Raw genomic sequence first — 13,374 nt, 5'->3', positions numbered from 1 at the left:
GGCTTGCACGTAGCGAATGCAATTTCGGTTTTCAAAGTCTTCTTCTCGGGTTCGATCGTAATGTGCTGCAGCAGTGTTTCTGGACTGGAAGAATCGATCGACTCGAGATTGCTTGTGGATTCGGTTTCGTGTAATTTAATGGGTTGCTTTAGAGAAGTTATCGGCACGAAGGCTGGCAGATGGGTAGCAGACAATCCTTGTGTTCTCGCTTGAGGCATCTGGAGTGTGTATCATTCGTTCTCGCCTTTCCTCTGACTAACAGGCAAAGATTTACCCTCGCGAGGTTGAATTCCGGTGGTCGCGGCAGCAGAGCCCTGACACGACGCTTGAGAGATGAATGGAAGGAGGAGGGCGCATCAGCATCGGTAGGATCTTGGCGGCGACGATGCTCATCTTCGACGGTTGCGCACGGGTGGGTGAGCCAGAGATGAACACTGGGGGGTCTGAATCAATGGCTGGATGAACAAAGAAGGTCGAGCGATCTTCTTTTTTTTTTTCAATCTTTGTTTTGGAGTTGGTTGCAAGGGCGTTTGCACTGCAGATATCACTAAATTGTTTGTTTGTTTTTTCTTAGTAGATCTTAGAATGATTTGGATGTTTACTCGTAGAACTATTTCTTAAATCTATATTAAATGAAAGTGTTTGTCACGTGCTGGTTTTAAGGCCACAATATGCATCTAAATATTCACAAACAAACACTTCTAGATGTGTTGACATTTATTTAGTTTGAAAATTTATGAGTCACAGAAAGTAAATTTAATGAACAAGGGCAAAGTACATAAATGAAAATGAAGAAGAAATAAAATAATTTTTGTTCTTAAAAAAAGGAGCAACAAAGAGTCAGTTAAAGTTGGGAGTCTTAAAAATGAATTCTATCCATCAATTGGATCCGACTCAATTAACAAAAAAAACAAATTAGGATTGAAGATTTTCGGATTCAAATCATATTTGAATTGAAAGATTTGGATATCAAATTATATTTTTAAAATTAAAATATTTTATATAATATTAATATGATAATTATAAAATACTAAGATAAAAATAAGAAATTATAAAAAAATATATTTTTTAGATTATTTAAATTTTTTGAATTGATTGAATTATATGGATTATGATTTAAAAGTTTTTGAATTCGAATTCGAATTTTTTAAATAATATTTTATTTTAATATAATACTCGCGAAGGGAATTAAATGAGCGCATCGACGTCTAAAAGAGTTAATAGAATATATGGTTTAGGGCATTTATGTAAAACGAGACATTATATTATATAAAATAAAAGGCGCCGTGGCCTTCAAATTACAAAACAAAAAAGGGGGAAACGAAGGGAGTCCACGCTGGTTTTCTTACGGCCGACTGCGACGGTCACGGCCGCTGACGAAGGGAGGCGATCATCATTTCGTCAGGCGATCCTTCTTGCTGCCGACTACATCGCTTCGAGAACCCTAGGTTTATCTTGTTTGAACTTCCATTCGCTTTCGTTTGTTTACATTTATTTTTCCATTTTGAATCTCGCTACTCGTTTCTTTTTGGCGCACCAACCCCATGAACAAGGCGTCGGCATTTGTTAACGATCTGATGTAAACATTGTCCTTTTTTGAAATTGGTTTTAATTTGGCTTGTCGCGAAGGATTCTTGTTTCCTACATTCTTCGTCGCCATTTCGTTAGGTCAGCTCGCGAGGGTTATAAGTAAGCGAGTGTGGCTATTCATTGGCATCGTAATATATGACTTATTCTGGGAAATGGATTGTTACGTATACAAAGCACCTGAAGCAGAAGAGAAAAACTTACCACGATGGCATACTACAGATTAGCGATTCAGGTGGCAAGGTATGTAGTCTTTCTCGAACTCTTGTTGGAGTTACATTCTCGATGCCATTTATTCCTGTATTTTCTTTAAACTTTAGTTAATATCCAGTAAACACGGTTGTTGTGGTTAGATTTCTGCGTGAATTCATGAATACGTGCATCTGTCTATGCGTTTGCGTGCATCCTTGTGTATTTCCGTTTTCTTTCTGATGTTTAAAAAGATAATTTGATGGCGTCCCAATCAACACTTAAACTTAGCTTCTAGGAGCACTCTTCATGCTTTGAATCACTTTTATCTACCAACGAGGAAAAGCTTCTGCATCAGTCTGATGTAACTGATCTGGTGCATGACAAGTCAATTGGCATTTTGCTGTGTCCATATACAGTTATATGAATCTGCCCAAGTTGAGTCCATAAAACCTCTTATTTGACACAAACTGGAGACCAGTTGACATCGAATCAGCCCTCAACAGCATGAGTTCAGTTCTAAAATACTCCAATAACAACAATTTAACCACACAATCATGATTAATCAGTAGAATATGTGAATCAGACTGTATAACATATCTTCTCTCAGGGCACTGAGTAGGGCCTTTTAAAATTAAAAAATCTGGTGCTTCCTTTTTCAGCTCAGAACCATCAACCATGATACCCTGACAGTTTATATTAGGATTTATAAAATTCAAGTTGCTTCTGATTTTGAAATTTCATAGTAGAAGAATCCACTGTTTTAGTCTCTTAGTTCCTAATAATGCATTTAACCCCCTCAATTCTCTCTCAAGTGAGATTCTTCATTATCTATGTGATCTAAACTCTTCTTTCATATCAGCCTCTTTGTGATGTAATTCTCAATTTCCAAAATCATCTCGAATTGCTTCATATACACTCAAGCTTGTCCTTAAATGATTCGATTTTCTATGCTCCAACGTTTACTAAGATTGCAACCTCTTCAGCTACTGTCTCACTTTCTTAAATTTTTTGTATTAACATTGAAATTGGTCTACCAACTTTTGGATTAATAATAGACTTGCCCCATGCAACAGACACATACTTGAGGATCCCAGGGCATTTTGTCAGAGATATCTTGATTCCAATAGCAAATCTTTTGGCTCTGGAGAAACCCTCCATTCTTGGTTACAAAGAATCCCGTTAAGCTTTCTCATAGTCTTGTGTTCACCAATTGCTTGGTTGAACCATGTATGCACTTTCCATTTATGATCAAACAAATATCTCTCATTTAGTTTCTGCAATATTGTAGTTGCACAGTTGCTAACGTATGTTAATCTGCAGAATTGTCCAAAACTCTTCAATTGAATATTCATATGTTAATCTTGGTTAACATCGTCATAACTATCCTCCCTCTTACATTGTGAAACTGAACAGTCACAAATTTCTTTTGTTTATTTTCTAGGTCCTTTGAACTTTGATAATCTTTCTTAACTATTTAGTATTTGCTTTGGGGTCTTGTCCAATTTTTATAAGTGACTTATTTTTTTCTCTTCTTTTATCATGAAAGACAAATGAATATGTGAAAGATATGTATAAATGCTTCAAACCATACATGTGGGCTATATTGTTATCTCATATAAGACTGTTTTATTTACAATTTTATTCCTTAAATTTTATGTGCATGATCAACTCATGTTGATGCTCGACACAACACCCTACCTAATGTGGTAGTGACAACAGGAGGAAGGAGATAAAAGGAAAGAAGAAAGAGATGGGTAGAGAATTAAAGAGAAAAAAAGAGGGAAAACTGATTTTTTTTTTCTAATCTAAAAATTACTATTTTTTGGATAAGAATGATGATTGGAAGTCCGGATTAACATTGTTATTCTTAGTTTAATTTGACAGAACATATAAAATTAAACAACTTTGGATATTCATTATATAATTGTATTTAATTAAGGTGTATGAAATATCAGCATACCCGTAGTATAGTAGCATCTATCCTAAAGAATCACTAGGGTCATGTGATGTATAATGGTATTTGAAATAAACTTATAGTAGTTAAAGGCACATTTGCTGTTTTCGTGGCCTGTTTGCTTACTAACTTGTATCCTTGCATTATCAGGCTTTGTTATATGATGATTGTGAAAAGCTCATAGATAGTCGGTTCCTGAAGAAAGGTGAGATGATTGAAAGTGGTGGAACTTTGACCTTTGAAGCCCATCTTGTTGACATTGGAAGCCTTGAAGGGGACAAAGTTCCTATTAAAAAGGAAAATGTCACTATCAACTTGAAGTTAGATGAGAACGCTCACACTTTGCAACAAAAGGGTAGGTTTAGCTTTCATTTTGAACTATTACCTAATACCTAGTTTTGATATCTTTATTTTCCACCTTATGAATCAGGCATAGAAAAACCTTACCAAACTCAGTTTGATTTTTGGGTTATTGGAAAACCTCAACTTGAATTTTAGGAAAATTCCCATTTGATCTGTTTAAATCATTTCAGGATTTTTAGATCTTTTAGTTTGTGTTTAGATATATTTAGAGCTGAATGAAGAATCTCATGCTTATTGTTTTTTTTAATGTAAATTTATGTTCCAAATTTTTTAATGCTATGACTTTAAATCATAGTTAGGTCTAGTCAAATCTGGTTGGATCAGATTTGTTGAACTGACTGGAACTGATGTTAATTACTGGATGTTTCAGTGGGATAAGTTTTTTAGACACTCATTGTGAAGCCTCATCATATTTATTCCTATCTCAGTTTTAGTTGAGTTATAGTACCTTTTTGCAGAGAATAATGCAATGGGGTAGGTTGTTGAAATACTGACTCTGAATCCTTATCTTACTTACTCCTATCCCAGTTTTAGTTGAGCTATTGTACCTTTTGCAGAGAATGAGAAAGGAGGGATTAGTAAAATGCCACATAAATTTCTAAATAGGATGAACTGCAGAAACACAGGTTTGTCTTTTTCTAGCATTTCTGAATTCATAAATCAGTTGTTTATAAGTGACATGGATTAATGTTAGTCTAAATTTTAATTCTGTATGACAATAGCACCCTTATCTTTGGAAATGAAAAAAGGCAAATTCACAAGTATACCACATAACAGTTTGAGTGCTACAAGCAGCAGCAAAACAAAGGGTTAGTCTTTTGTTGCATATATGTTATGCCATGCAACTTCACACCTTCATTGTTGTTTTACAATCTACTATTCTCATTTTGCATTTACTTGTTTCTTTAAGAAGTTAATGGGAACTTTATATATTCCTTTATATTTCTTGATTATTTTATCTTTGCTATGAAAAATATGTATAACAGTCTAGCTTGCTTTTGTGTGTTTGATACAGCAACCAAGAGTGAACTTGATAACTTGAAAATAATGCAACCTCAAGATGCTGTCCAAAGTAAACCAAAAGGTTTGTATTTTGGGTTATCTTTTGTGTTCTGTTGTTACTAATTCAACAATATTCTGCTCTCCTTAGAAATTTCTGTATATATTTAGGCAATCCTTTGATGTTTGTGGAGTGTAGAGGATTAAAATGTACTGTTGTCATAGCGAGAGATGAATGACTAAAATCATCCAAACATTTATTTATATTTATGCTTGTAATGTATTTAGGTGTGAAATTCTAAGCTGGTAGTTGATTGACAATGGTACATATTGTTACTAATGGCATGCCAACTGATTTGAATTGTTTATTACATAAAATGGTGCTTTTTGGAGGGGAAACTTATTTTCAGTGGCTTATGTCCAGATATACACAAGATACACACAAGATAATTTTCAAAATAGCTATACTCCTAAATATTTTTTTTGTACTTATATGTATTAAGGCAATCATGAAAATTACTTCTGCCAAGTCAAATTTTATCATTAAAATTTTCAATATTGCGTGTGTCTTTTCCTTGGATCACTAGAATGTTTTCTCTCAAGATTCTCCTTTTCTTTCTTAAGCCAAAATAATTTACATTTCTATCCTTTTCCATTGTATTGTAAGGTTATAAAATTTCCTTTTAAGTTTCAAGGTGTTTCTTCAAAAGTAATCAATTTTATGTTGTTCTACATTTGCTTTCTTCTATAGAGTGGAATGTTTTATACACTACTCAGATAACACAGAAGGCAAAGAAGTATCATGATGGCATATTGCGACTTTTATCACGTGGATCACATATGAATCAGGTTAGTTAAAATCTTAAATTCACTTTGGTGGTTTTTTTAAAGAATTTTTATAAGCATTTTGTTAAAGATGCATTCATCTTACAATGTACTGTGGTTCTCTGGGTTTAGCATAATGTATGGATCTAATTAATATTCTCATTATAAAAGAATAATCTAGTTAAATTTTATTATGCTTCGTCGAGTCTCTTATTCATTACTACCTTATATGTGTTTTCTTATTGAGGTTTGGGATGTATTTCTTACTTAATTCCAAGGATTGAAGTGTTGAGTTGTGCCACTCGATAGAAGTAAAATTTACTGTGTTGCTTGCTATGTGGCATGCAAGATGATACCGACATGACAAGACAACACCAGAGTCGAGTTATGACAGTTGTGCGCAGCTGAACTAAAGTGACAAAAGGAAGAGAGGTACCAAAAGAGAGAAGAGCTATTGGAGAAGAGGGAAGAAGAGGACTAGGGGCTAGTGGCTAGCCGATGACAACGTGCAGCTAGCGGTGGCTATGGTTGGCAATGGGGTGGGTGGGGAGAGGCGAGTACGAGAATCGAGAGAGGAGGATGATGAGGACAGGGATCAAGGGAGGTGGGCTATGATTGATAGTGGGGTGACTGGGGAGAGGAGCAACCAAAAAGATATGAACAAAATAATCAAGCTATCAAGATACAACAACCAAGAGTGAACTTATTTTGTTCGTATCTTGGTCCTAGTATCTCCTAGATCATGTGTATTTTCCTTGGCTGCTCCTGTATACAAAAGAATTATCATTACCAATCCCCAGAATTACAATGTACCTTTATCTATTTTTAACCAAATTTCTTCTAGATCTCATTATCTATTTCTTGTGTCTATAGATGGCCTATCTAAAGGTCCTAAGCTGCATGGATACCCAAATTGTGTGAAGGGATTGTATATCATATATGTTATGCATCCCTTGTCTAAAACACCTAGGTGGCTATATATGTGAACTCCTAGGCCAATTTTTAGCTTTGTTACTCAAATCTGTTATTCCTCTCTCATACTTATGTCACATTACATAATATAGGTACAAGTAAATGAGTCGAACTTGTTTAAGGAGAAATGAAGAGCAAGAGGAAGAAATAGTGGTGGATGAGGAAGCTTTCCTTTTTGGGTTTTCAGAGGCAAATTGCATGGCTTGAGAAGAGAGTGCACTTAGTTAACAACTCGTATGGTTTTGCAAGTACATTGTATAGGGAGGTTGACATGGTGAGAGACATTGCTCGGGGATGGTGGTGCCATAGATGATGTCTCAAGGTGAGAGCGAGGAATTAGGCTAAGGGTGGGTTAGGGCAAAAATTGGCTTTATTGTATTTATAACTTAGACATTTTATGAGTTAAATTATATTTAGTAAAAAAATGATTAAATAGATTAATTTATGAACTTAAATTATAGTAATTAAGTTAATCTTAAGCTTATGTTTAATAGATTATCATCCAATCTATTAACTTATTTAATAAGAATTTAAGTTATAGATTAATTTTAGCTTTATTATTGTGTTTTGGTAACTGTCCTAAATTTGGATCATTTTCTTTGAGTTCTCATGTTTTCTTTGAAAAAATTGCATAACACTTGGGTTCATGCCCATGTCAAATATTGGTACTGAGTAGAGCCTGTGAACAATGATTGCCTTCTCTGCTATTCCTATATTCGCATCAATTATACCTCTTGAAACTCTCCCAACATTCATATGAAAGTCTCAACACAAATATAATCATAAAGTAAACTAGTAGAGATCAAATGCTTGTCCTTAAAGGAAGAATCAATCGAACTAGCAGAAGCATGATGCTCTAAGTAAAGGAGCTAGGATATTGCCTAGTGCCTGCTTGCTTTGACGTTGTTCATTGCTGTCCCTAGCCTCTGACTTTGAAATATGATGTGCTTGATTGTTCGCTCTTACATCTCATATTGCACCCAACATTTCCTCTTCACTACTGCTTCTCTCAAGTGATGTACAAGGAGAAATAATCTTCAGAGTGTGATCACTCACCAATGAGCGTCTATGATTATTTCTATTAACCCAGTCCAAATCAAAATTGATCTCTCATGGAGTTTGATTAGATTAGGTTCCGGATTGAGCTTATCCTTCAATCCAACCCCTTATCCGTCAACACACCCCTCCAACTTCATGTCTAGGTCCTCCAAATTAAATTTAATCTATCAAATGAAACTAAAAATAAATCGGGTATAAAATTTTGAAATATTCTCTAAACATTGAGAACCAAATATATATTACCATGGAGCATGTAAACCTACTACATATTTGCCTAACAGAATATTTGTATTGCCTGTTGATACAAATATTCAAAATATGTAGATATTACATGAGGTCATTCTCTTTTCATCTTGTTATGGAGGTGAATCATCTCCATTTTTATTTGTAGCTTTCAATAATATCTTGTCAGGTTATGTTGCTGAGTGAAGATGGTTCAGTACTGAGTAGCAAATACCTTGAGACCGTGGAATGTGTTAAAACTGGAAATAAGTTCCAATTGCCCAACCATCTTGTTGAAATTTTTGAACTGCGGACTAGTTTTGCAGGTAAATATATTCAATTAATCTTTCTAGCATGCATAACCCAGCGAGTATTAGCTGATGCATCTTAGCCAAAATAGTATTTATATAGTTCTTTACCATTACTATTGGTTTTTAACTGGAGGCAAGACTGTTCTAAATCAAATTTGCAGAGCATCTGCCAAAAGTACAATCAACAGTGCTTGAGAGCTCGAGTTGTTCAAGCAACATCAAGTCAAGTATGAAGTAAATGCCTTAAATTGGTCATTTTCTTAGTTGATATTATATTTTAAATTGGTTTTGTTTCATAACTTTTGGCATTTTTCAGATAACATTTACAGGCCTCAGTTGAAAAATGTAGGTGCTTCTTGCAGCTATGATTCTGCCAAATTCAGAGATTGTAGCCAACGACAAAGCAGTGAGACATTATATGATGGTTTGTCAATTCTGATCAACCCCATCCTTTTGTTGATATTCTTATAATTATAAACTGCACGACATTCTATTTTCTACAAATTTTGTTGTTTCTGACAGCATCACATCCTAGCAGTATAACAAACATTATTTGAGTTGGCAAGTTGTTCTTGACTGTGTATGCAGAAAACATATGTAAGACTTGTACACAACAAGTAATAAGTTCTTGCAGTTCTTGTTCTCCCAAAGACACTGAACCTACCCTACAGAGTAACAAACAAGTGCGCAATGGTTTGTATATCCTAACCAGCTACCTGTCATTTTTTGCTTCGTTAAATGATTAAAACAACCCAATGCTATTTTGTGTTCAACATAGCCTTTTTGTTCCTCAAGAGAAAATAAGGCCTGAACCATTTTTTCCCTGATGAATTATAGTAGTTAATTAGTTTTTTTTTCTGTTGGTATTCAGCGTTCCAAATTCTTCACAATCTTAAGAAGCCATTACTGGATGACAAAAACAGTCTGATCAATAATCCAATGGTGCAAGCTAATGGGTTCCCTTCTGAGAATGCAAGAAAGCACATCAGGAATCTTAGTTTACAAGGGGGTGATAGCGGCGAGGTTGACTCTAGTGAATATGCTACACAAACATCATTGTCAAAAACTCCAGATATAAAATCAACAGTATCACAGTAAGATCTTCCTCAAATAATAAAGACAATCAGTTGCACATTCGTATTTTATGATCACATTTTTCCTTTTCTATTTTAACCTAAGATGTCATTACAATGAAAAATATACGAGAATAAGATGATACAATGCTATTGGATCTTCTGTTTGATCCAACTGGTAATAGGTTGAATGTTCTTGCTGTAAATTTGATGTGATCTTTATTGCAGCATTGTGTTTGAATACTTCATTCGCATGAATTGTTTTGGTAGTATTGTATATAGTGGCAGTTGGGAGAAAAACTAGCCAGTGTGTCCTATGTTTCTGGGGCTTAAATGCTGCATAGACTATTATGTGAGTAGTTGTTTGCTCAAACTTAAAGTGGCTTTGTGCACAAAAAATACCAAAATCATACAAGTAAATTGAGTCAACTTATAGCCACACAAAAAAATTACCACTACTAATATAGAAATAGATTTCAGTGTAGCATTCAGTTATATGTTCAGACAAATTGAATCAATTAGAACTAAAAGTGTTGGAGGTAGATGCAGAAGGAAGTTCTAAAATGTAATAAAAATGATTCATTTGTTTGGAATATTGCTAGTGATACCTCTAATTTGATGGAGAAAGTCCTACATAAGAGACGAGCATCCTACGTTATATAAAGTTCGCTGGCATAAGCTAACTTAGTGCCCTTCAACTTTGGTTGTTTAGGTTAACTTAACACTCATCCTTGAAAACCCCTTAAAAGGTGGTACCCTTACCCCCAACATAATACTCAAATGCTCAGATGAAGGTAGGGAAAGTAGGTATTGCTGCGCACACCAATTGTCTGATGTGATCCATCTGATTATGCACACACAAGTGAAGGGAAACAGAGTCTTGCCTCACTTCTGGCAGCTGGTCCAATTGATTACCAATAACTGATGCATCTAAAGAAATGATATTTCTGATATCCTTAGTTGGTCTAAATTAGACGCAAAAGTTTATTTTTTTGCTATAGGTATCACCTATTTCAATGTTTTATCCCCATCTTCCATGATAACTCCACTTGCAACATTTCTTTTCTCTAATTTTATCAATTCATCCTCATTTTAACCATTCAGAGCAGATCATGTACATCTTATCCCTCCAAAGAATTCAACATCCTCATCGTGCCATGCAATGTTGTCTGAACTATTTCTGAATAGAGACATGTATTCCTCCTGACAGATAGCCAAAATTATTAACTTGAACTGGAAAATTATTGATATGCTTTTGCAGTTTATCCAAGGGAATCGATACTGTAAAGTGATTTCTCATGATTTATATTTGTAGATGTAGTTGAAGAATCAGTTACAATATGCTCTACTTTAACAAATAGGAAAAAACCTGATCTGCAAAAAATGAAATGCAGATCAATTGATGGAAGCAACATATAACATTTGTAGAAACCCAATAGTTATGTAGGTTTTCATGAATCTTTTTTCGTCGTGTACAAATAATTTTTATGTTCTATAATTTTTGGAAAACAAATCAAGAAACTAGGTGGATATGTAAAAGATATTTCTTTGTTGGATCCTGCTGGTTCCTATTTGGTATGCCTCCTTTCAAGAGTAGCTTTTACATTGCTTTCTTCCTGATTTTTTCTTCCTTTTATTTTGTTTATTTTATTAGTAACAATTGGCAGTAGACATTCTACCTCAACAGTAGACAAGTGATAGTTGGCCTCAGTCATTATGTATTGGATAGATGAAAAAGTATCGGTAAAGTCGTAACAAAAGTTGTAGTTATTTGTACTAAAAATACAAATCTGTTGACATGAGTAGGATCATATCTACTTGTTATATCATTCAATCGCCTAAATCTTGAGTGCCCCCAAACCAATCATATAGTAACCCAAAATCAAGGGAACCTCCCCTAGGAGACTGACTGTATAGGACATGCGAAAGTACTATTTCATAGGACTCGATTTTGTGATTATACCAACCCCTGTATAACTTCACTTTCGGCTCTTTTTACAGAAATATTGAGGGGTTATCAGCAGTAACATGTTCTTCTGGCAATCATGCCTCAACGGAGCCATCTGATTTAGTGAACGAGATGCTGCCTGTTCGAAAGGACTGTCTGCCAAATCAAAATGAAAACACTGCTGATGTTTCAGATAAATTTATAGAGAATAATAGTTCTAATACTGGTACGTAGTCTCTGTGGCAATATTTATCTTCTGAGACATTTTTTTCTTGGCATACCAACTCACTACCATCAATATATGCAATAGAAAGGACTTGTGCTATGACTTGGAATGCTGCTGAGATTAGAGATCAAACCTCTTGCCAGGTCTGAGATTCTTAACCTGGAAGTATTTTCTGAATTGTTCCATATCTTCTTCTAGGATATCTTTCCCTCAGTTCCACCTGACATTTTAGTCTCGACTTGAATATCTCAAAGCGAGATATTTCTGCTGACTGTTTATGGTTTCTTTCTTTGTTCCAGCTGTGGAAAGAAGGAGGATATTAAACAAGATGGGAAAATGGGGACCAACCAAATTTTGGATGCATCCACTGCTACCCATATAATATCCGACAAACTTCATAGTGGGAGTTCATCCATTGAGGATCTAATTGGGGATGATTTGCCAACGTTTGATTTGGGCTTCTGAATGCAATTCAAATATTTCTTCAGAGTTCATTGTGGTGATGTATGTGCTTCCTCGAATATGCTTGCTTTACTATGATTGCATTACCCGGAAAGACCTTGGCTTTTGCTGCTATAATCATTAGCAATTTGGAGTACTATACACATTTTGAAATTAGCCTCAAGTTAATTGACTATTAAAATGTTTTTCATTGACCACTCCTTTACTAATTTTAAAAATGTGTTTTTTTTTAAAAAAAATAAATTTTTTACTTAGAACCGACGGGACCTAAAGTTAAAGATTTTTAGAAAACATAATATGTTTTGTGATGCATTTTCTGATTTTATGCTCAATTTGCCTACTATTTCATTGTCATGTGGCCATTATATGGTCTTATCCATTAATCTAGTTGATCTAGGTGAATTTAGCTTAATTTTAAATACTAACATAGGTGTCCTCGGGCACAATGCAATTGTAAGGGGTATAGTGGATAATCTAGTTCGATTTTCATATGTAGTATTAGAAGTTAGTTGTGCTTTTGGATTTATTTGATGGGTGAATTAGTAGAAAATTGTTCTGATCGTTTGAGACAAATTTTAGGACCATATAAGTCAGAAGCATAATTCTTAAACTCTTTGCATGAGATTATTTGCAACATTGAGAAAGATTCAGTGGATAATTAAATGCTAATTAGATTGACTAATTATGAGATAATTAAAATTTAATTTATTCAATTTAAACTTTAAGAAAATTAAATTAAAATTAATTAAGAGCTATTTAAGTTTTAATCTAAAATTATAGAGAATTCAAATTAATTTTAAGGAAATGATTTTATAAGAGTTGTCAATTTTCTTAAAGCACTACAATATCCTAAAATAAGATAATTTTTATTAAATTATCATTATTAAGTATGAAAGTAGTTTCTAATTATTAATTATAAAATCTATAATATTTAGTCAGCGATCAATAATATTAATTACTGGCATGGGTTATAAAAAAAAATGAAATCTATCATCTAATGATTTTAGATTGTTGATCTGATGATCATATATAAAAAGATAAATCAAAAAATGATAATTAATTATAATGAAAAGGATATTATTTTAACTTTATCTAAATTTAAATTCTTGCTTAACTCTGCTATTTTATATCGTAACCAATTACTTTCATCTTTTATATTGTTTTAAAAATTCAGTTAATTT

General features: G+C 33.9%; 1 protein-coding gene across 1 annotated transcript; it reads left to right on the top strand.

Annotated features, from left to right (window-relative positions):
• The first annotated feature begins 1,685 nt into the window (after positions 1-1,685).
• Positions 1,686-12,206, top strand: LOC141842422 (uncharacterized). Its single transcript, XM_074730629.1, has 14 exons — positions 1,686-1,830; positions 3,884-4,088; positions 4,654-4,722; positions 4,819-4,905; positions 5,112-5,180; positions 5,847-5,944; positions 8,364-8,499; positions 8,646-8,711; positions 8,801-8,908; positions 9,073-9,177; positions 9,356-9,578; positions 11,559-11,731; positions 11,816-11,874; positions 12,041-12,206. The coding sequence occupies exons 1-14, from the start codon at positions 1,726-1,728 to the stop codon at positions 12,194-12,196; spliced, it is 1,659 nt and encodes a 552-aa protein (XP_074586730.1). The 5' UTR covers positions 1,686-1,725; the 3' UTR covers positions 12,197-12,206.
• Positions 12,207-13,374: the final 1,168 nt, after the last annotated feature.

Source organism: Curcuma longa, chromosome 11 (genome assembly GCF_044706935.1).
Source record: "Curcuma longa cultivar G26 ecotype Majalengka, Jawa Barat chromosome 11, ITB_CL_G26_1.1, whole genome shotgun sequence".
Taxonomy (NCBI): Eukaryota; Viridiplantae; Streptophyta; class Magnoliopsida; order Zingiberales; family Zingiberaceae; genus Curcuma; species Curcuma longa.
This window is presented reverse-complemented; position numbering and strand designations above follow the sequence as displayed.

What these genes read in the sequence shown, in the direction of transcription:
- LOC141842422 (XM_074730629.1), top strand. Translation starts at nt 1,726, where the DNA reads ATGACTTATTCTGGGAAATGGATTGTTACGTATACAAAGCACCTGAAG. An exon ending in TTCAAGCAACATCAAGTCAA is followed by an intron (nt 8,712 to 8,800) that starts GTATGAAGTAAA and finishes GGCATTTTTCAG; the next exon opens with ATAACATTTACAGGCCTCAG. An exon ending in TAACAAACAAGTGCGCAATG is followed by an intron (nt 9,178 to 9,355) that starts GTTTGTATATCC and finishes GTTGGTATTCAG; the next exon opens with CGTTCCAAATTCTTCACAAT.